The sequence below is a fragment of the Lotus japonicus genome, chromosome 5, assembly GCF_012489685.1.
Source record: "Lotus japonicus ecotype B-129 chromosome 5, LjGifu_v1.2".
Taxonomy (NCBI): domain Eukaryota; kingdom Viridiplantae; phylum Streptophyta; class Magnoliopsida; order Fabales; family Fabaceae; genus Lotus; species Lotus japonicus.
Window position 1 is genome coordinate 23515357 of NC_080045.1, and position 22047 is coordinate 23537403.

General features: G+C 34.0%; 1 protein-coding gene across 2 annotated transcripts; it reads left to right on the forward strand.

Annotated features, from left to right (window-relative positions):
- The first annotated feature begins 4613 nt into the window (after nucleotides 1–4613).
- Nucleotides 4614–20274, forward strand: LOC130721429 (uncharacterized). Of its 2 annotated transcripts, XM_057572228.1 has the most exons (8): nucleotides 4614–4751; nucleotides 6276–6335; nucleotides 8339–8388; nucleotides 8574–8624; nucleotides 9530–9958; nucleotides 10452–10574; nucleotides 10696–11844; nucleotides 11928–12288. In XM_057572228.1, exons 5-8 carry the CDS (start codon nucleotides 9659–9661, stop codon nucleotides 12120–12122), a joined length of 1767 nt encoding a protein of 588 aa, XP_057428211.1. In that variant the 5' UTR covers nucleotides 4614–4751; nucleotides 6276–6335; nucleotides 8339–8388; nucleotides 8574–8624; nucleotides 9530–9658; the 3' UTR covers nucleotides 12123–12288. The 2 variants fall into 2 exon arrangements, 1 of the variants encoding a protein (XP_057428211.1); XR_009013448.1 differs by lacking the exons at nucleotides 9530–9958; nucleotides 10452–10574; nucleotides 10696–11844; nucleotides 11928–12288 and adding an exon at nucleotides 17788–20274.
- Nucleotides 20275–22047: the final 1773 nt, after the last annotated feature.

The following is a 22047-nucleotide window of genomic DNA, read 5'->3' on the forward strand; positions in this document are numbered from 1 at the left end:
CTAGAAACACTAAAATGGGCTGGAAATTTCGTGGGTTTGGGCTTCTTCTTGGGGAGAAAGAAAAACATTTAATGCTTGGCTCTCACCCCTCACTATAAATAAAGTTTTTCCCCCTCTCATTTCTTCACACCAAGAGCTCTCCTCTCCTCTGCATTTGCGTGAGCTCTCTTTCCCTCTCTTGTCTTTCTTTTATTTTTCTTGTTCTTAGGTTAGTTTAGTTTCTAAGCCTTGAGCAAGGTCATTCTCAATATGCTATGTGGTTGCAGCTTAAGCTGATCTGCCAAATCCAGAAGAGAATGATTTTAATCAAGTTGCTTAGAAATGATTATCTATTTGAGGGTTTTCTTAAAAAAGTTCTTGATGTTCTTATTTTGTTCTTATGACCTTCAAAGAAAGGATTTTATAAAGGAGGTTTTGATCTTGGGAGGATTGAATCTATGCGAAAATTATGTTTTTCTTCGAAAGTTCTTCAAGTGTTCTTATGATCTTCAAGCAAAATGTTTTAGAAAAGAATGTTTGATCTTATGAAAGAAATGATTTTGGATTTTCAAGGTTTTTGGGGGGGAATTTCGTGATCAACAAGGGGATGGGCTTATGATCGATTCGATTGTCCGATTAGTAACGTTACTATGTCCGTTCGTTGGTAGGAAATTTCCAAGTGTAGATCTAGCTTCAAGGAGCAACCCGAGACTTCTAGGAAAGCGTACCTTTGAGGTAAGGGCACTTCGGCTATGATTGATTGTGATTGTATGATAGCGAAATGATTAGGACCTTATGATTTTCGAATATGCGAGTAAGGGCACTTCGGCCTCGGCCTAGATAAATTGGTTGTGATTGTGATTGTTAGAAAGCATGATGCTAGGACTATCAATGATATATGTGCTAGACATGCTATATGATGATGATGCAATAAATGTTAGCTAGTGTTATTATGAACATGCCTATATGCCTAGGATGTTAGCTACTTTTATTGATATGCATGCAAGTTACTATGCTATGATATTTTGTTCATATGAGATGAACATGATAGGCTTAGGGCCTAGTGATGATGACTGACTTGCATGGCATGCATTGTGGACCAAGTGACCTGGACTGGGCTTGGTTGTCCACGGCTAGTGACCTGGACTGGGCTAGTCGATGGTGACATTCAGGGGAGGCCCTGAATAAGGACAAACGTGAAACGGCAGTGCGTTGGAGAGGTCCAACCCCGATCATCAAGCTGTTGGGCAGCGGTGCATTGGAGAGGTCCAACCCCGATCGTGGAGTCGTGGTCGTCCAGCCTTTCCAAGAGGGATTGACTTATGGATATCCAAGTGTCTGCATGCATGTGCACAAGCATTGACTAACAATAACTTAGAGCTACGAGATAGATCCCCATACTTGTGCAACTTAGAGCTTAATATAGTTCCCCTATTTGTGAATGTTAGCTTAGGGAAGAACATGTGATTGATAGGGTAGTATACCCTACTTATGATATGTGTGTGTTAGAAGTTGACCCTTGCTTGTTTGCTGTTTGGGGCGCTTAACGCCTAGACAACAAGCATGCGTGTGATCAGTCGAGATGCGGCCCTATACCTGCTTGATGTGGACGACGACAAGGCTCGAGACATCGACAGCGCGACTGATGGTCCAGCTATGGGATTGGCGAGAGAAGAGGATGCGAGACGATGTGATGTGAGTGTTGGAGGAGGCCTTGGAGGGCACGCGACCTATGAGTCGGGTATTGAGTGTGATAACTGAGTCTGTACTTGGGGGCGAGCTGAGTTTGTTTATAGGGTTCGAACCTAACCTAGAGACCTTCTTGTTGTGTTGGCTCGGGGGCGGTCGAACACTAGTTTAATCATTATGTTTTAATTTGAAAGAGTTATTGTACACTTCCAAAGCTTTTATTAATAAGATGAATTATTCAGTCTACTTCTCAAGTTACTACTTTTTATTTGTAAGCAATGTTATTGAAAGGTTTTATTTCAACGAAAATTTACACACGTTTTTGGAAAAAGGTTACTAAAGTGACCCTCGAGAAATCGGGGCATTACAAACAATCCAAGGCTCCCACGGAGAAGGAGATCAAGAGAACAATGATGATGCCATGAATCAAGAACAGCCGTTGGCCAATCATTTTGTCACCAGGGAGGACTTTGACAGTCATAGGGATCAAATGAATCAACTGTTCCTGAACCTCACCTCCAAGATTAAACAACTGCTTAACAGATTTGGCTAATGGCCACTCTCTATCTCAGTCTGTTTTGAACAATTTAATCTTTTATGTTTGTTTGTTTAGTGCACTAATGTTTCTACACTATTTGCTGCACTGTTTAATTACCTGTTCACTCTATATGCTATGCTGCACCTTTTAATATGTTTATCACTATTATTGCTATCTTCACCTGATAGTTTAGGCTTTGATACCGCTTTATGGCTAAATTCTTGCACGCTTTTTAATAATTCCAAAGGGAGAGAAGACATAGAAAAAGTATAGAGATGCGTTAAGTTTTAGAGTTTTAGAACTTAATTCTATAAACACCTTTACTCTGAAAAAGTTTAATTCAAACAAGTTGTTTTTCTTAGGAGGAGTAAAACTTAAAAAGCTTTCCTTGAGAAATGATAAATCTATAAGTAGAACTTGAATGCTTTTCTTTTTGAAACTCTTATCTAAGAACCATCTTACCATAAAGAACTAAGGGGGAGTTTATATTTTCATTAGAAACCTTTTTCAAATACCCTCTATCGATTTGTTAAAAATTGTCATTATCAAAAAGGGGAGATTGTTAAGTTCAAACGCATCATAACGTTTAAAAATCTAATTTTGATCAATAACAATTTTATAGAAGCACTCTAATTGTCAACTAAGCTTCTCAATTAATTTGAATTTCAGGAGAAATTCAATTTGCACGAAATGCTTCAACGTTCAATCGCTTCAAAAAGAAAAAGCTTAAGAATTTACAAGACCGTCTGGCACGCAAACAAATTCAAGTCAAGACATATTCCTTCTTACCGTCCAATGCCAACTCATCAGTTAGAAAAATTGAAGATAAATTTTGTGCGCCGAAGACAAAGTCATATTGCAACCAATTGACTTATGTTCAAAAGAGATCACGTTAAGACTATGTACTTTTTCTAAAGGCGCGCTGACCAACAAGGGAAAAGGACAACTTGTCAACATCATATTTCTCAATTGTCACATGTATGAAAAGTAGCCCAAGTCTATTGTCATCTACTAGTTGACAAACATCACTTTTTCGGCTAAAGGATAGACTTGAATCTAAGCATGCATTCAATGAAGCTACCAACCGAAGCCTTTGAATCAACGGATGGATTTCATCTCTCAACGGCTAGAACAACGGTAAGATCATGTCTCACAACGGCTACAACACTAGCAAGCGAGTATTTAAGGCAAACATGAAGAATGAAGATACAGAGAATTACTGAAGCAAGCACAAGAATTCAAAGCATTCATTCCAACATTCTTCAAAGCATTTAAAGCTCAAAGCAGAAAAATTCCTAAGTGTCAAATCCCAGCCACTACATCTGTTCAGTAAAAGAGAGAACCTTGTACCTTAAAAGAGTCGAACCTCTTTATTTATTTCTCTCTTAGACCTAGAACTCTTGGGTGATCCAAAGTCAAATATGAACCCAAACACTTAGAGTTCCAGTGCTTTAAATTCTCTACCATTACTCTTGTATGAAGAGAAACCTTGTAGAGCTAAACGATCTTGAAAATATTTTAGGAGAAGTCATGTACAATACTTGTAGGAGGAGTCCTGTAGAATACTTGGAGAAGTCTGTGATAATACTTGTGGGAGAAGTCCTTTAGAATACTTGTATTGGAGAAGTCCTTGACACTTGCTAGTGAAAATCTTGGTGATGGCCAAGTATTGTACGTAGCTCAATCGTTTAGGGTGAACTAGTATAAATCTCTATGTGTTGATCATCTTCTTTATACTGCTTATATTTCTGCTGCACTAAACGGTTTACGAAAAGTTTTACTAAACGTTTTCAAGATCTAATACTCTTTTAAAAAACCTAAGTTTTTAAAAGTGATTTTCAATAACACAATTCAAACCCCCCCTTTCTTGTGTTGTTTACTTGCATCTCAGGATCGATGCATCGTTTGATTATTATTTTAAGGGTGTGTGAAAATAATGTGTATTTTCCAAAAATAATGTGTATTTTCCAATCCAGATTATTTGTGATCGTGTGATAACTAATTGTGCGATTCTTTTGGAGGAGTGAATTATTGGAGGGAAATTCAAATGTATATAATGCCAAGATAGTTTAATTGGTGAAGGTGACATTTCACTAATTATTTGACTAGGATAAGGGCAAGATTTTCCAAAAAAAAAAATATTGATCACTTAATAAGTGATATGCGAATTCTCACTATGAGTTAGTGTTAGATTTATGTTTAAATTAAGCGGATTAAGCTTAGCTTGTGGATAAGTATAAAGAATAAAATATCTTCTAATCAGTTAAAAATGACTAGGCTTGAAATTGTGACTTTACATTAAGGTTAGAAACACTTTACCCAAGGTGAAATTTTTAACTTCTCACCCATGTTTTTCACTCTTGGGGAGAAGAGAAGATATTTTTCTCTTCACTTCTGCTTAGTTGGTGAAAGTTTAGTGAGATATTTGAGAGAGCTTAGAGAGAGAAAGTCCCATCCTCTTCTTCCATCAACCTTGGTCGCCACCTTCATCCTTTCTTGTACCATCAACACTTCATTTTTCACTCTTGAGATCTTGACTAAAGAGGTAGATCCGCCCCTCCTTTTTCTTTTGATATGAGTTTTCATGCACAAAATTTGAATCTTGGGTTTTTTGGTTATTCAAAGTTATGATGTCAAATTTCTCTCTTCACTAAACTTATAGATCTAGTCTTTAGCTTCGTAGTTATGTGAAAATGGTTTTGAGAAATTGATTTTTGGGTGTTAAAGATTTACAAAGCTTGGCTTTTAAACTAATAATCTTTGATATGTTGTTCGCCATCACTAGATGTATGTTTTGTGCTATTTTGTTTCCTTGGAAGTTGATGTTTTTCCTTAGGAAAATGATTTTGGCTTTTGGCTTTTGAGCTAAAGTTCTTCGTCAAAGTTGTAGAGAATATCTTGATCTATCCTTTGACATGTTTGTTATGTTCAAAAGCTGAGTCTTTGGATTTTGGTTGAAAGTGATTTTGAGACTTAAAGCATGTTTTTACTTTAGATCTAGTCTTAGATCTCTGTAAATCTAGCCTGAGATCTCTTTAGATCTATCCTTAGATCTACCTTGTGTGCTTTTGGTTTGAAAGAAAAATCTCATCTTGCTTAATTCTAGTTGAGACCATGATCTATGTGTGAAGTTTGGGTTTGTTTGCTTGCTTGATGTTAGATCTATATTTTGGGAATCCATTGGCTAAGTTTTGAGAAAGAAAAATTCTGTCTTGCGCATCATATGTTTCAGCCATACATGGTTTATGGGTCTGGGATCTTACAATTTTAAATTTAAGCTTTTATCTATGGGTTTTAAGGTATTTAAATAGCTTTAGAGGTGCTTTGGAGAAAGACTAAAAACGTTTGCTAACATGTTTGTTATCTTCAAAAGTTGAGTCTTTGGAAAGTGATTTTTTGTTTAAAGTGATTTTGAGACTTAAAGCTTATTCTTACTTTAGATCTAGCCTTATACCACTTTAGATCTAGCCTTAGATCTACCTTGTATGCTTTTGGTTTGAAAGAAAATCTCATCTTGCTTAATTCTAGTTGAGACCATGGCCTATGCATGATGTTTGGGGTTGTTTGCTTGCTTGATGTTAGATCTATGTTTTGGGTAGCTATTGGCTAAGTTTTGAGCAAGAAAAGTTCTATCTTGCTCATGATATGTCTCGGCCATACATGGTTTATGAGTTTGGGACTTTACAAATTTTAATTTAAGCTTTTATCTATGGTTTAAAGTATATAAATAGCTTTAGAAGTGATTTGGGGAATAACTAATAACGTTTGCGAACATGTTTGTTATGTTCAAAAGTTGAGTCTTTGGAAAGTGATTTTGAGACTTAAAGCTTGTTTTTACTTTAGATCTAGCCTTAGATCTACCATGTATACTTTTGGTTTGAAAGAAAAATCTTATCTTGCCTAATTCTAGTTGAGGCCATGGCCTATGTGTGATGTTTGGGGTTGTTTGCCTGCTTGATGTTAGATCTATGTGCATATAATGTAAGTAAGCTAGGAATACTAGCTAAGCCTTGACCTTAGGTATTAGATGTGATGTTTGGAACTAAGGATAATGTGTATGCTTGTTAAGGTTTGGAGCACTCGTTGCACTCGGTAGCGAGGACTTGAGCTAGGAAGGAAAGCATCAAAGGTAAGGGCACTTCAAGTTTCTGGACTTTAGCGTGTAAATTGTATGACTTTTGAATTGATTTGATGATACTGAAGTATGATATGATATGATATCTCGTGAACATGAACTGTTGATCCATGATTATATGAGAACATAAGACTGATAACAAGCTTGTATGCTCTTGATGTTGGTGTATAACATGATTGTTGATAAGATTGTATGCTCTAAGCTATATGAATAACCTGATGATATTGGGTTGATTATATGAAATGATTGTGCACTCCCTAATAATTATTATATCTTACTAACAATGCTCAAATGCGGAAATAGAAGAAGATAAAAGTTGTCATGGCAACAAGTAGCTAATAAGTTATGGTGATCCGAACCACTCATGAGAGGAGAGCGATTCTGACTATGACATTGCGATCGTAACTCCACTTGTTGTGTGTCGTTATATGTTGTGTGTGAATGTCCTATATATCTAGTATGAAGTTGACCCTTGCAATCTTATCTTCTTCTGGATGTACCGTGGGTGCCTCCACCAGACGAAGAGGATAACCTATTTGGGATGCCTATGGCGTGTCAGAATCAGTGTGCATAATATCATTTAAAATTTTCTAGAACATTTTTTAAATTGCATTGTTTCATGAAGTAATTTTAGTACTTAATATATTTGTTTTATATAAAAATATTACTTAGACATATTTTATTTTCCTTGAATTTTTAATTCCTAATTAATAATCAATATTTTACCTAATTTTAATATTTTATATTTGCATTATATAGAAGTTTATAATAAATATTTAATGTAATTAATAAGATTAAATTTCATTAATTTTTACGTACTATTGTCATTATTGCAAGGTTCAAGTGTCACTTTAGTAATTCAATAATTTATTCAACAAAAGTAAAAAAAAAATTAAATGGGTGTTTTTGTAAAGATGATTATAATTAATCTTATAATTTAATCTGAACCCGTCCAATACACCATTCATCGTTCTTTAGTTTACCTTCAAATCACAACCTTTCCATTTTCTCATCATTTTGAAATTAGAAGTTAAAATCAATCAACCCATTCGAAGAGCCTTATAGTAAATCGGTAAGACATGTGCCTTCTCTTATGTTTACATTTTATTTTTTGTTCTTCATTTTCATTTCTTCTATTAATTCTGTTGTTATTCTACAAAGTTTGTCTCCTTAAAATCTTTCACTTTGGCAATCCCCATTCTGCTTTCAACTTTTGTTTGAAGGTTGCTTTCAACTTGTATGTAACTGTCATTTGGTTTGTGTTTTCAATTCGCCAATTCAATTTCATGGCTTTTACTTCATCACCATTTACTTTAGGCAGTGTCCTTCTTCACAATTGTAATTGGAGTCTCATTAAAAACCAAAGGTTTATTGTCTTATATCTGGCTATTCATTTCGCCATTATGAGTTCACGATTTTTCTTATTCATTTTACATTTAGGACTGCATTTCACAGAATTGTCCTCTCCTCTTTCGGTAAGAACTTTTTTTCCACCTTCATAGTGCATGATTGGTTTGCTGCTTAAACTTGTTAAAGTCATCACCTTTATGCTTAATTTCAGAGTTAACATCACTTTTGTCACATTCACATTCATTTTTCAGGGTGTGAAATTCTTCTTCACATTTCGTTCTCAGGCTACATGCTTCTTAATCCTCACCTCCCACTCTGACGACATGTTGTGACTGTTGCTTCAATTGATGAAAGACATCTCATTCCTATTTTTCTTCACATTCATCACTATTGTGTTTGAATGTTTTTTGATTTCTTAATTATATGTTCTTGTTTGCCCTTATTTGGTGGTTCATCAGTGTAAATTTTCTACTTTTTTGTTCATTTTCATTGCTTGATTATCAACTAAATCAGTAAAATAAGATTTTTTTTTTCTTATTTGGTACAATGAAGCTTTTGTTCTTCACTAAAATGGTGTGGTTCATCAGTGTCAATTTTTATCCTTTAACATTTCACTGATTTGGTTTCAATTTTTTTTATCCTTTAAGGTTCGGCCATTGCACTTTTCCCTTCTCTGACAGTTCTATCGTCAATACATGTAAGTATCTTGCATTTTTCTTAATTTTCTTTGTTTCATTATAAACTGAATCGTCTGAGTAACTTTTTAATCTTTCCCTACTTGGTGCTTTGAAATATTTAATATGATGAGTTAATTTAATTCACGTCATTTTAATATTCACTTTAGACTACGATGAGCTTATTAATTTTAAATTATTTTTCCAGTCTTTGGTGTTGTTCAACATCCTTCTTCATTAGTCTTGTCAACTTGATCTGGTGAGTTTATTTAATTGTTCTTTATTTTCATTGTGCACTTTTTTTGTTTACAATTCCTTAAATTCTCATTGGAAAGAATTTTCTTTACAAGTGGGACATCTTCCTTCTTAAAGATAAAAACTTTTTTGAATCTAGTTGTAGCAAACTCCTTATTTTGGATTTTTGTTAATTAAAATTATGTAGTAGTTGTTAGTAAGAAGGAGGTTTTTGTGGTGTTTCTTTCTTGAATTGATTTTAGCATATATGAGATAACAATTAACTATGAGTCTATGATTTGTGTCTTTTCGCCTATTCCATATCTCAGTTTTCCTGAATTTATTTTTTCAATCGTTTTTGCAGAAATGTTTTTAGATTACAAACTTTTTTTATATCAAGGTTTAAAAAATTATGTGTTGTTTTATTTTTCTTTTATGATAACTCATTTATTTTTTGATACATTGAAAAACTGATAACTCATCTATTAAATGCACACAACATAATTTAAAGAAGACAAATTCTTCATGTTGATAAAAATTATTTATCTTAAAAAACTCAATTTATGAGAGAGAAATAAACTTTTTTTTCTAAGTTTGTTTTTGTTAGAAATATTGAAAATGGAATAAAAAAGGATGAGAAGATTTTAATCTCGCATGTTCATAATTAATGTCATAGATGAGTGTCAAAATTCAGAAAGGATTATGGTCACTTATGCAGTTTAGTTTTTTCTTTCTAATAGAAAATAAATAATATTTTTATAGCGATGAGTGAGTGTACAAATGAACTCACACACATGCATATAACACACACATGAGTGTAGCACCAATATATTAATTTTTCATCTAATCTTCATGCTTCGTAGATATGAACACACACACATGCATATAACACACACTAGATAAAGAAAAATTTGTTTTTACCTGAGGTAGAAGAAAAGAAGTGAGATTTCAAGGTGAAATTGAGAATACAAAGAAAAGAAAGAGCAGCAGAATTGTTGCATCAGAAGAGAGGAAGTAACAAGAGAAAGAAAGGAACTTGGAATTTTTGTATTTGCAAAAATGAACAACCTATTCAACTTTATTGACGAAAGAAACAAAGAAAATACAAAGATCGACACAGGGGACGATAGAGTGGAATCTATTGGAAGGAGAAGGATTAGAGGAATCGTTTCTTCGGAAGAGAAGAAGCATCATGACAAAGGAAGGCAGTTGGTGTTAGCATTGCCTATACCAAATAACTCATTCTACCATGTTAATAAAAGAAACAAAGGCAAGGCAAAGATCGGCATAGTGGATCCCTTGGATGGTTTTACTAAGTATGAAACGCATGGACAAACTAAGAAGGGACCCAAGAGAAAGGTACTTTGTAAATTTTTCTAGAGTTTAGTAATCACTTACAAATTCTTATATGGAATAGAATTGTCACATATCACAATAGCATAATAAATTTAAAGCTAACTATAAAAATATAAGGTAATAAAGTTATTCAATATTATTGTTGGGAATCTTTGTTGTAGCCTGCTATGGCTTTTGCTTAAGGCATGTATGAAATTTATGTTTAGGGTATTTTGTCATAGGTTTAAGTATTGCTTATAATATTTTTACCTATCATCCACTTTGCTAAGAAATATTTTTTCAATATAATCCAATATATGCAAATTTTTAATGCGTTCATTGAAACAATAAGATATTACAAAATTTAGTGAAAAATTGTTATTGCAATAGCCATGTTTCTATACGCATATCAAGCTTTGAGACTTGCAATTTCCTTATCATTCATATTTGAGTCAATTGCATGCTTTGTAATTTGCTGATTTCTTCAATTTTCCATACCATTTCAAATCTTATACAGGAAGGAGGACATGTTTCCATTGTAACTACCATTCTTAAAACACATAAGAGGAACACGTATGGGTCTCAAAGTGAAAATACTTTGAATTCGGAGTTCCTAAACTTGAACAAGTCAAACATTCAAGTAAGTTCTTCCCACCAAATAATTACATATGTGATTAATCTAGAAATAGAAATATGACTTTGTAACTTTATATCTTCAGATAAAACAATAATTATATTCATATTTCATGTTGTCAATACAGCTGAACAAAGATCCTAGTAATTACAAAGATAGTTTATTGAGGTTTGTGGAAGATCAAACACCAGTAGTTCAAAAGTTTGCCGCCAAAAAACTAGAATCCTTAAAGTTCGAGAAACTCCAGGATGGAAACACTCCAACCTCGAACCTCCTTGAAAATGTTTCACCCACTCAAACAATCCATTCGTTTTCTCCACAAGCACAAACACAATCAAACACCTTCAATCCTGTACATATGTGTTCTCTTTCATTACCCTTTCTCAATAAGCCATTGGAAATTCCTGGTACTACGACCCAACAACTCAAAAAGGCCAACACCCTTGCTGGTAGTAATAACGTCAAGGATGCAGATTACAAGGGAAAGGAGATCTTAAGGAATTTCAAATGGAATGCTTCTGAGCCTAGTATTTTGAGTAGTGTATTTTGTGATGATATCCAAGAAAAAAATCAAATTGGATATGAGATCTCTAATGAAAATGGAATCATGAGCACTTTTGATCTATCTAAGTCAAAGGGAAAATTTGACTCCCCATGTGAGAACATGCATGGAAAGACTGGAAAATGGAAATCTTATACTTCTATTCCAGACATGTTAGTTAATGGTAGTTCTAGAAGTGGTCTCACTCATATCAATCGAACAGATGCAGTTTCGGGTCCTCAGCATAACAGATTGGAGCCTAGAACAAAAAAGTGTCTCTCGGGGCCCTCATTCTTCCCACAGATAAGACCTGAAGATACCATTTCAAGCACAAACCTCTCAAATTTATCTCTTATGTCTTGGCCAAGGCTAAAGGGCTCCATGTATGGAACTTCTGACTATAAGCCCTTAAATCAATGTCTTACCCTCCAAGAAGTACCAGAAGATTCTACTCCTACCATTAACTTTTTAGAGTCATTTTCGACATCTGATCCAAAGCTAGGAAGCCCTATTGCTGTCAATGACTCTTTTCCATTTTGTTTATCTCAACCAAGACCAGAAAGACCCATTTCTGGTGATCCAAGAAATAACCTTCTAGAGCTATCTGTCGAACATCATCAGCCATGTTCAAAGCCGGAGACTGTTTCAGTTAATTTTAGCAACCCTTATCAGCATGGAGAGTTCCAAGCTAAAATAGGATCAAAAACTTTAAACAACAACTCATACCCAAATCAGGTAAGTCAAGATTAAGTTCCATAACAAACCATACCATACATCTTTTTAGCAGTAAATAATGATTTCCTGAATTGCAAATGCAGGTAAATAGTCGAGCTAGCCCTCTCAACTCAGTTTCTTTTTATAAACCAAAGTCATCATCATCTCTTGAAACTCTTTTAGACGTTGATATGAATCACTATGGAGGAGTCGTTTCGCCTATAGGCCAACGAGAAGACACTAGTCTGCAGCTTCCTTTGGATGATGATAAACAGTCAAACGTGGATCTTCAACTTTAAGTTAGAAGAACACAAATAGTCTTAATCTATCAACAAATGGAATATTGGAAGTCTTATGATCTAATTTATACATGTATCATTTTTTAATCGGAAATTCTGTTAAAATTTTTCTCAATGTGGAGAAACTTAATATGTCTTCAATTGGAACTTTTTTTTACTGAGAATACTATTTATTTCCTCTCTGCTAATTTTTACTGAATCCTTATTTGTTGAAGAGAGGGTTTTATGTGTTTTTATTGATTGATGGTAAACTAGTTCAGATTAATATTATTCAGGACAATTCACTAGTTTTTAGAAGTGGGACAATGAATGTTAATTTGAATCTCATAAGGTCCAATGATCCGGTTGTATCGCACGATAATAGAGACCCTAGTGCAAGCGACAAAGCTGTCTCAGAGTCTGAAGATTTGAAGGACATTGGGGTTGTGCCTGTAGCTAATTCTAGAGTCGAGATTGTCTAGTGTGATTCATAGCAAATGAGGCAAATTGCATGGAAGATATATTTGCGGTGCATGGAACTGTTAGGCACATGAATAATCCCTCATTGGGCGTGGGATATAATGATGGCATGAGTAAATGTGGTGGATCGTTTCCTAGAATTGGAGCTACTAGTAATAAACAATAATGTTGGAATCATTTATTATGAATGTGGGTCGCGTGTGAATTGCTTTTTTGTCAAGGGATCTTGTTTTTCGTGCCACATCTTAAGTGATGCAGGTATTCATGCCTCAACTAGTATATGTTAGATGGTGGAGGATTCGGGTGAACTGCCTTTAGCTAGTGATGATGGCGATCTAGAGTTAGAGATTTCCCCCACGGATGAATCTAGAAATGAGCAATTTACGTATCAAAGTTTATCGGTAGTAGGTTGGTATATTCTTACTTTATAATCAGGATGTGAGTTCATAACTGAATAAGTAGAACAAATGAGGATTCAATCACATCCAATCAAAATATGAACGGAAATTATAGTTCAGCCAAAGTTTTGGCTGAAGCCAACTAAACTTTAGTTGAATCCGTACTTTGATTGCTTTGCTAAAGGTGATCTTTGTAGGGATCTTGGAATCACAAACAAGAACATACACACTATTAGGATTCAAAGAGTCAAGTTTAGTAGAGAGAGATAGAAAATGCATAAACAACAAAGGTCTCAACCTCAATACTTATAAAAAAAGGAACCACTCATAACACTATTAGGGAAGGAAAGATAGATAGAGGAGGTTCTCAGGCTAAGTGGAATCGTGAATGATGGACAATATATATCACCACATTCCTTAACTAGCATAATTAAGTAAAATGCGTAGCACTTAACTACAAATCCAAAAAAAAAAAATATGACAAACCGGGGAAAACCTACTACTGAAGGTAAATTTTGAGTTGTTGATAGGTGGTGGATGGTAAAAGTTATAAGATAATCTCAACAATTAGTTTTTTAGGTAATGGGTATAAGTTTATAACTACATTTTCTTCTATAGTAATATGACAAATTTCCTCTTATTAATTAAGAAGGATTTGTCAGCTAATTCAAAGATGAAAATTATATCAAGTATTTTCTCAATAAAACTAGAACAGTTTCCAATTGAATACATATTAAGTTTTTCTATGTTGAACAAACATATTTATAGAATTTGGATTTCATAAATAGTACATGTTAAAATTAAATCATAAGACTTTCAATTTTCTATTTGTTGATAGATCAATGTTTTTTGTGCTATTCTTACTTCAAGTTAAAGATCCACATTTGGCTACTGGTCATTATCCCAAGGAAGTTGTAGGTTAGTGTCTTATGGGTGGAAAATAGGAGAAACAACTCCTCAATGGTGATTCATTTCACCATGTAAAAGACTTTTACGAGTCAATAATGACATTGGTTCTTGAAAAGGAATCGGGTTAAGAGGGTTAACTTGGAAAATTACCTGCATTTGCAATATAGGAAAATTATTATTTATTGCTAGAAAGTTGTATGACGTAGTTTGTTTTAGAACCTATTCATGACTTACCTGATTTTTGTAAGAGTTTTTGAAGTTTGGTGATCCCATTGTAGCTTGGAATTCCCCCTTCTGATTAGGGATGTCAAAATTAACTAAAAAAGTTTCCGACTCTGGACATCGTTGATGATGTTCGAGAGATAATTCCAGAAGGTTATTTCTTGGAACACTAGAAATGGGCCTTTCTGGCCTTGGGTGAGATAATCAATATTGGAAAGAGTTATTGAGGGCAAAGAGGCTTCCTAGCTTTGGATCAGATGTCGGAAATGACTATAAGAAGTTAATGGTAGAAATAGAATCTTCTGGTACTTCTTAGAGGGTAAGACACAGATTTAAGGGCTTATAGTCAGAAGTTCCATACATGGAGCCCTTTGGCCTTGGCCGAGACATAAGAGATAAATTTGAGAGGTTTGTGCTTGAAATTGTATCTTCAAGTTTTATCTGTGGGAAGAATGAGTGCCTTGAGAGACACTTTTATGTTCTAGGCTCCAATCTATTATGCTGAGGACCCGAAACTGCATCTGTTTGATATGCATGGGTGAGACCACTTCTAGAACTTCCATTAACTAACATGTCTAGAATAGAAGTATAAGATTTACATTTTTCAGTCTTTCCATGCATGTTCTCACGTGGGGAATCAAATTTTCCATTTGACTTAGATAGATCAAATGTGCCCATGGTTCCATTTTTATTAGAGATCTCAGATCCAATTTGATTTTTTTCTTGGATATCATCACAAAATACACTACTCAAAATACTAGGCTCAGAAGCATTCCAGTTGAAATTCCTTAAGATCTCATTTCCCTTGTAATCTGCATCCTTGACGTTATTACTACCAGCAAGGGTGTTGACCTTTTTGAGTTGTTGGGTCGTAGTACCAGGAATTTCCAATGGCTTATTGAGAAAGGGTAATGAAAGAGAACACATATGTACAGGATTGAAGGTGTTTGATTGTGTTTGTGCTTGTGGAGAAAACGAATGGATTGTTTGAGTGGGTGAAACATTTTCAAGGAGGTTCGAGGTTGGAGTGTTTCCATCCTGGAGTTTCTCGAACTTTAAGGATTCTAGTTTTTTAGTGGCAAACTTTTAAACTACTGGTTTTTGATCTTCCACAAACCTCAATAAATTATCTTTGTAATTACTAGGATCTTTGTTTAGCTGTAATGACAACATGAAATATGAATATAATTATTGTTTTGACTGAAGATGTAAGATTATGTGTTCATATTTCTATTTCTAGATTATCCACATATGTAACTGTTTGCTGGGAAAAACTTACTTGAATGTTTGGCTTGTCAAAGTTTAGGAACTCTGAAACCAAAGTCTTTTCATTTAGAGGTCAATACATGTTTCTCTTATGTGTTTCAAGAACAGCAGTTATATTGCGAACTTGTCACCCTTCCTACCTAGGCTTTGAATGGTAAGGAAAATTAAAGAGATAAGAGAAACAAAAAACATGACACTTAAAAAATATGTAATGCTAAAAAAATTGAAGCTCTAAGCTTGATATGACTATGGATAAAACATGGTTAGTGCACCTTTAATTATTCACTAAATTGAGTAAGTTCTTATTGTTTCAACAAAGACACTAAAAAGTATAATATATTGAATAATATTGATCAAAATGTTAGTTAGCAAAGTGGATAGTAGATGAGAAAATTATATCCAATGGTTCAAACTATGACAAAATACTTTTTTTTACAGAATTTTTTCGTTAACACAAAATTTCGTAAAGGGATGAGGCAAAGACCAAAGCAAGAAACAACAAAGATTTTAGCTATATTATTGATCAACTTTATTACTTCAAATATTAATATTTAGCTTTAAATTTATTACTCTAATGTGAATTAAGACTATTTATAGTATATTAAATATGTGTTCAATGTTGTAGCACTACCATCTTAGCTGAATTATTGATTCATCATCAAATATCTGATGACTCATTTCCCATGTCTTCTATAACCTTCGCTCAGTTGCTCTCCTCTCTTTCAATTATCTCACCTCCCTCCGCTGTTATGTTTTTGGGTTTTAGCACTTACGTTTTGTTAGGTGGTACCCTCCTAAGTGGGCCACACTAACCTATTTTATTTTAAAGAAAAAAGAGAGAGAAAAAGAGTTTTTTATCGGATTATAGCCCATGCCCAATTGTATTTATTTAAATAGTTTTAACCCTTATTTTGAAAAGTGAAACAGAAGCACAGTACGAGAGAATTGAATCTCGTTGAAGCATGCCAACAAGGGAAAGGAGAAGGATTTTGAGTTTTTTGACAGACTTTGGTGGTACATTGTATGTACTTCATTTCGGCTGAAACATCAGTACGTGTTTCCGGTCATCGAGCTCGTCATTTTGATAGTTTTATTTGGGCTTTTTACCTTCTCTATTTTCTAGGATAGTCCTATTTTGTTTGGTTTTTTGCTGTGTCTGTTTTCACTTTCTACCTTAAAGGTGAAGTTTTGGTGTTTCTATGAAGACACTATTTTCTATAGTGGTGATTTTGTGGCTATGCCCGTGGTTTTTTATTATTTTAAATTTAGAGAAGTTTCTCCACATTAAAATTTTCTGTGTTCATATTTGTATTGTTTTTTATTATTTTCACCGTCTCCATTGGTTTTGTTGCAAGTTTCTACGTTCATTTTGTCACAAGTGAATATGAATTTTTTTATTCCTAATTTTTCCTTTCAACCACTCTTGTAACAACATGTTTCCCTCATTCACTTGAGTTACGCTTCACTCACAACATCAAGACTCTTTCCCCAATTCCAGTTCTGTTTCTGCTTTCCAATTACACTCTTTCTTTCCATTTTCTTTGGATCTCTGCTTTAGTTCCCCACGCTTTGGCTTCTTAATTTGATAATTGATCCTAAATTCACTCAACTTGAAACCCCCATCTGCCGCGAAGCTGAATTCGTAGAAGGTCTTGAACCCTCAGCTCTCATTTTGTTATGTTTTTTGACTATGTATCTTTACATGCAAGTTCTCACTAATTTGTTTCAATTTTTTTATTATCGTAATGAAACTGAAGATACCTTCATCCCTAAGCTCTTAGTTGGGTTAAACAATAATTTTTATGATATTTTTCTAGTTGTGGTCATTTTCATTGTCCCAAAGGTTTCTCCACCAAACAATTGTCTGAGTATTTTGAAATATGAAACTTTTACCTTTTTTTCAATTAATATAATTTGGCCATGTTATTTTACTGTATAATAGGGCACGATCGACCTCAAACCAGGTTTCCTTATTCCCTTCTTATAACTATGAAATGTTGTATATCTATTTTTTTTGTTTGTGTAATCATTGATGGATCTATTTTCGAATGATAGCTCAAGTGGTTAGAGCTATGGGACATATGGGTTGGGTGGGAGAGGTCCAGGGTTCAATCCATGGAGGGTGCAATTTATATATCTGATGTACCCAAAAAAATCAATGATGAATCTGAAAAAGAAATCGTTGAATACATTTTAAAAAAGACTTAAGGATGCTAGCTGATTAAGTTGCTCTATAGCTAATTAAGTTGCTCTCTTTTTAATATATATCACAAGTCGTACTTCCATTCATGGGATTTTGAATTGATTCATAGGATGATTTGTGCTTGGTGTACAAGTATGTTTGAGGGGGCAGCATAGAGCATCACTTTGTGGCTCTCTTTTTCTTATTTCCTTTGACTCCTTATTTGCAGGGTTTGCAATTGACTCTGATGAATTTCATTCCAGCATGCTTATTTTATATGGAGGAAAAAAAGCATGAAGGATGGTTAACCACTTTCATGGTATGCGACATTTGAGGGTGGTTCACCACTTTCATGATACCTTACAATAAGCTTCTGATAAAGTTCATTTTGTTGTTTTGGCATAGTTAATTGCTTTTGTTTTTTTTTTTTGACATAGGAAATTCCTAAAAAAAATTCTAAATGAAAAATATTATTGCGTTGACTTAAGAGTGAAATTTGGGGTGACTTATGATCTTGCATGTGAACTTGAGTGAAATTTGGGTTCTGTGAAATTCCTGTTGAAAATATGAGTTTTAGAATGTTAACAAGTCCAAAATGTGATTTATCATGCATAGGGATGAATGGTTTGTATGATTTAAGTGTTTTTTGTAAAATTTGGGGTATGAGGTTGTGTGTTTCTATGTGAAAAACAAGTCCCCTAGGCGGTTTTCTACAAAAACTAAGTAAAATTACTTTTCGTTGCTTTGGAACAAACTCATGTTTGTGTTTCAATGTTGTTTTTTCAAGTATTAGGTTAGGTTACAGGGTGAACTTGGTGATTTTGAAGTCAAATTGCATATGAATCGATCAATGTGTACTTTCTTGATCATGGAGAGTGTTGGTGCAGAAATGTGTTTCTATTGTGTGTCAAATGCCTCTCGCAAGTTTTAAATGATGCAAAGAGAGAGAGTTTGGGGGCTTAAAATGTAAGAAGAGTGAGAGATGCAAATTTTAGGGTGTTGAGTTGTTAATTTACATGGAAAATACATATGAAAGTGAATCTAGAGTGTCAAATGTGGATCTTATGGAAATTGTGCTTCAATTCATGATTTTAGACTTCAAACAAGTTTTTTTTATGGTGAGTAGTTGGTTTGATCCTTTGAAAGGCATTGAAAATGAATAAAGCAAAATTGGGACACCAACTTGTGGAAATAACATGAATTTTCTTTGGATTGGATATGAAATGGATTTTGTGATTTTTTTTAAGCTAACAAGTTGAATTTATGCTTATCACAAGTCCAAAATGAGGTGTGCCATGTTTCCTAATGGATGGAAGGCAAGGAAGGTGAGAAATTTAAGTTTTAGGTATGTCACTTGTGTAGAATTTTGTAAAGTTCGCTAAATGTTCTATTCTTGTCTGCATACTTATGAAGATTTCTGCATAATTCGATTAGCAAGCTTAGGATGTACTTAGCGAGCATCAAATTGATCACCAGGGTGTGCACACTGTAAATTTAGCTCAGCAGAATTTTGTATCGTTAAGCGAGATAGAGGTGAAAAAAAGAGTGCCACACTCTTCCTGTATTATTTCTGCTGAGCGAAATTTCACTTCGCTAAGCGAAATTCGTTTTAAAAGTCTCAATAAAATACCAAAGACACATTCACTGGTCATTCCACCCACAATACCCATGATCACTTTTCTTCTCACTCACCCAAACCCACGACCTCTTCTCTCAAATATCTTCATTCCACTCGGATATCTCCTTCCATCAATTTTCTCTCACTCTATTCCTCAATCTTCTCTCATTGATTTAGTCATTTATGGCATGTAAATTTAGGGATTCCATCAATTTTCTCTCACTCTATTCCTCAATCTTCTCTCATTGATTTAGTCATTTATGGCATGTAAATTTAGGGATGCTTGAAATTCAGAATTGTAACTGATAATTAGGCTCTAAATTCATGATTCTTTCTTGTTAGTCTACAGTTCTCAAACCATTTCATGAAGACTAGGACTGTGATTTGACATGTGAATCTTAGGCATGCGAAATTGAGAATTTTTGTCTTTATTGGGTCTTTAATTTGAAAAGAAGGATATATTTTGGTTGTGGCTCATCACCCACAATGTTCTACTAAAGGTGTTATTCAAGCATATATTTTGAACACGATATGTTGATTTAATCCCAAGACTATGGTTTGTTGATTTATCCAGGTAGTTGTTACTGTTGAATTATTATGAATACTTATGTTTTATGTGAACCCTATGCCTTTGCATTTGGATGTGAAACAGTTTGTAAAGAAATTATATTAAAAAATTTGTTGAGTTGTGCCGGTATAAAATTGTGGTGGAGCCATTTTGAATGACCTGAGGATAGGCCATTTCCAGAGAAGGGAGAGAGTTGCTGGACATAAAGATGAATATGAGGAGTGATGAGCTGACATACTCAACGAGTGATCTTTCAGTATTCTGTTATTTATACTTTCAGTATCTTATTTAGGTTTTAGTCGTTATTGGTTTGAACTTGGTATTTTGTGTTATTTTGTTGTGTTCTTAAATGTAGCACATGCTTGGATATTTGATAAGAAGTTTGTTTTGTTCATTGTGCTGAATTGCTATGAAATTCTAAGTTGAGCATGATGGTGTTTTTAAAAGTTCATAGTTCATTGCGTTTGTACGCACTTTGTGCCATTATATGATATGAATGCATCATTCACATGAATGTCATAGGCTCATGTTAAAATGCTTGAAATCACCTAAGCCTAGTCAGGAGTGTAGCCAAAGTGAGATTCGAGAGATTCTCCATTGTTTTGCCTAGTATTACTTGTTTGAGTCTCTAACTGTTTAATTGCATGAGATTGATAGAAAATGATCAAGGCAATTTTGTTTTTTAGTGTACATAACCCACTTAGCTAAATAAGCATACCATTGATGAGGAATTCCCATTGCACCCCTTTTGAGCTTAAATTGAAATTTTTATTGTTCTTTGTGTATAATCCCAAACTTAAATCAAAAAATCAATATTTCTTCCATACCTTTTAAGTTAAGAGAGCATTTATACGAGAAGAAAAAGGGTTATGTGCAGGAAATTGTGTAGAAAGGGTGAAAACGGGGGATTGGTAGAACGAGAGTGAAATGATTCATAATTGTTGTGTGAATCCAAATTTAATTGCTCTCTCTTGACTTGAAAGTGTATTGAAAATCTAGAAAATACAATTTTCTTGATAACCCTGACCACATTACAACCCATAAAGACTTTTGTGATTCTTAAGTTTCCATAATTTTCTCATCTTGATATCCAATCGTTTTTATTCTTGCTTTGTTTAATTTGCATGTGTTTTTGGCTACAGAAACAATTATCAATCCCTTGGAAACCTATTGCTTGAGTAGTTTAACTAGAGAACGATATTTGTGTTAGTCATTCCCTGCGGATACGACAAAACTGTTTGCTATACTACAATTTAGTCTTGAGGGATTCAAAATTAGAGTGGTAAAATAAATCTCTCAACAGTAATAACTTCGACTTTCTCATTGGAATGGAGCATTGTGTACACCTTATTGGAATAACATCGTAATTAATTGGTTGCAAGATATTGATTCATGTAGCCGTGATTGGAAATATTAAGTGAGTTAATTTTTTAGTGATAGTTTTTCTTACTGTAGTCGTGATTGGAAATAAAATGATATCTTCTGGTTTTGAAAATGAATTGTAAAGGTTTATTAAAAAAATGATATGGTTGCTAAAATTGTGGAAATTAAATAAATAAAACTATTTATTTAGTTCAAGGTCTCACGAGCTTCACCTTTTGCTTTTTCATTGATGTTACTTCTTCACGATTTGGAGCCATCTCTATGTTGAAACGACACTGAGGAGAATCACAAGGACACAAGAAGGGGGTTGAGTTGTGTTTGTATCATCCTTAATGGTTTTGACTACTTAAAATATTGTTTTTCAATTATTCTTCTTGCGTTGTCTGATGTTGGTTGCAATGGACGATAGATGAGCGTAGAGCAAGAAGGTAAAGAGTGAAGCACATAATTTTATCATGGATTACAAAACAGGCTACATCCAGTCTTTTGTCTTTCAATCAAGATTTCCACTAATAACAGAGTATTAGCAGCAGGACTCCTCCTTGAATAAATATTCCATGGATTTCTCCCAAGTGTTCTTTTATCCCAGCATCTTCAAGAAATTGAGTATTCTTTGTCCTAGCATTTCCAAGATGAACGAGTATTCTTTGTCCCAACCTCTCTATAATGAACGAGTATTGCCTATCATATCCTATCTATCCAGTGTAAAATTTGTTCTAGGGGACCTGGGTTATATTATTATAGTTAAGGGAAATTTTATCATAATTTATCTTTTATTTTATCATTACCTAGTGCACCTAAAAATATGATAAATAATATTATATTATTTGGTTATGTGATCCAATGTCCAACAAACATTGGATATGATAATATTTTTATCTTACTTGTAGTCTATCATATAGCAATGACATCCGCGCGAG